At 29.5% G+C, this 2,181-nt stretch overlaps 1 protein-coding gene across 1 annotated transcript in view; it reads left to right on the top strand.

Moving 5' to 3' along the window:
* Positions 1-2,181, top strand: part of LOC106473553 (probable phenylalanine--tRNA ligase, mitochondrial) — a 31,371-nt gene that overhangs the window by 9,181 nt on the left and 20,009 nt on the right. The window contains exons 3-4 of the mRNA XM_022401962.1: positions 115-238; positions 1,737-1,901. Of these exons, the coding sequence (XP_022257670.1) occupies positions 115-238; positions 1,737-1,901 (289 nt within the window). The remainder of the gene's footprint in view (positions 1-114; positions 239-1,736; positions 1,902-2,181) is intronic.

Here is a 2,181-nt window from a genome sequence, read left to right as displayed (position 1 = left end):
CATGTTACCGTTACAAATAATTAGGTAGGCAGTTGGGATATTTATTTAATTATAATCATGTTGTTGGTTTCATCTCTTGACCAAGCTGTTAATCTAACCTCTTCTTTTATTTAGTTTACTCAGAAGTACTTGACAGTTGAAAGATGCTCCACCTACTGGTCTTCATTTGAAACAAAGTCTTTAACTGATGATCTTCAGTTTGAATGGAAACACATTATAACAGATGAATCAATTTCAGGTGAAAATCTATAGCAATAATAGGAAACAGTTTAAATGATATCAGATCACAGTAGTGCTGTAATATTAGTGGTGTTTGTTAATTGATTAATGGACAGACTCATTAATTAATTAGTACACCATGTCCTCTACAACTTGTAATATTAATGTTCTTATTTTTAAAAATTTCTTTTTGTTTTTAATGATTTTTGAATGACCTTTGATTTCATATGATTGACCTCTACTGAAGGTCACCATTTGTACAAGTTTTATGTACATTTTCTACTTGATTGATAAATCACTAATATTGACTAAATACCACCACACAATTGTTATAGTTTGTTTTTAAAATATGATGACAATTTTATTTGGGAATATAATTTAAAATCCATCTTTACAAACATTGCAACTCAGTAAAACTTTATTATATATGTATCAAAAAGTAAAAACATATTTAAACAAAGAACCACAGATCTACAAATATAGTTATTAAACAACAATCTCCAGTCATGAGACTTCTTTACTCTGTATTGTATATATATTCCTGTGTCTAGTAAACTATTTTAACCTGATGATGATAAAACCTTCTCCAAACTATTGTACGTTTAATAATGGCTGGAGAGGGCTTGAATGGGTAATGAAGAAAAACTTTAATATAAGTTTAACATAACAGCAAATGTACAACGTTTCGACAAAGTTACCTGATGATGACAAAACCTTGTCGAAAACGTTGTACATTTGCTGTTATGTTAAACTTATATTAAAGTTTTTCTTCATTACCCATTCAAGCCGTCTCCAACCATTAATTGTCTGATTTAATTTTGACCTCACACAATTTTTGGTATAATGTTAGTACATCTCACAGAATGGGATTTAAAAGTATATGCACTAAATTTTGTTAGAAATGATAAAAATGTTCATAGTTTTATTAAAGATAAACGTGCTGTTATGTATTAGTTCAATAAATTGTTACAGAAAAATGAATAGACAAACTGATCAAATATGATGGGTTTTTTACTTACACCTTTTTCTGACGGTGTTTATTACGAAATCTGTTATAATTCGACCATAAGTGTAAATATAGTCTTGTTTATTGTCATGGAAAGGAAGGTTGTTTTGTGGGACTATTTTAAACATATTTGAAGTCGAAAAAAAATACCAGAATACTTAGCTAAGTTCATTGCAATCGCCAGAAGAACAGCAGTGCTTGCCAAAAACATTTACCCTGATTCATCATTCTTCAGTTGTTTCAGAGCTTGTATATTCATGGTCAACAACTTATAACTAGCATCAATAACAGAAGTTAAACACATTTAATCTTTCAGACAATAGAATTAAAAAAGTATATTAAAACAACTTATAACAACGTACCTTGAGAAAACTTTGATACTGAAGTTAAGTTTTTATAAAATATTGATCAACGAAGGAAACAAAGTGACTGTATATTTAAGAAGATTTACAAAAACTTAGATAGTTGTCTTGTTTTGATATTTATATGTTCATTTTTCTCTCAAGTTCAGTGGACAGACGTATATTTCTTGTTTTACTTTCAGATTTCGAGTACCAGTGGACAGACACATATTTCCCATTCACTCATCCATCTTGGGAACTAGAAATTAAACACAAAAATGATTGGCTAGAAGTATTGGGGTGTGGAATTATTGAGCAACGTATATTAGAAAAAGGTAAGACTTGTGTCCATGTATAGTTTAAAATGTAACACTTGTGTCCGTGTATAGTTTTAAAATGTAAGACTTGTGTCCGTGTATAGTTTTAAAATGTAAGACTTGTGTCCATGTATAGTTTTAAAATGTAAGACTTGTGTCCATGTATAGTTTTAAAATGTAAGACTTGTGTCCGTGTATAGTTTTAAAATGTAAGACTTGTGTCCGTGTATAGTTTTAAAATGTAAGACTTGTGTCCGTGTATAGTTTTAAAATGTAAGACTTGTGTCCGTGTATAGTT

This window comes from Limulus polyphemus, unplaced genomic scaffold (assembly GCF_000517525.1).
Source record: "Limulus polyphemus unplaced genomic scaffold, Limulus_polyphemus-2.1.2 Scaffold6273, whole genome shotgun sequence".
NCBI lineage: Eukaryota > Metazoa > Arthropoda > Merostomata > Xiphosura > Limulidae > Limulus > Limulus polyphemus.
This window is presented reverse-complemented; position numbering and strand designations above follow the sequence as displayed.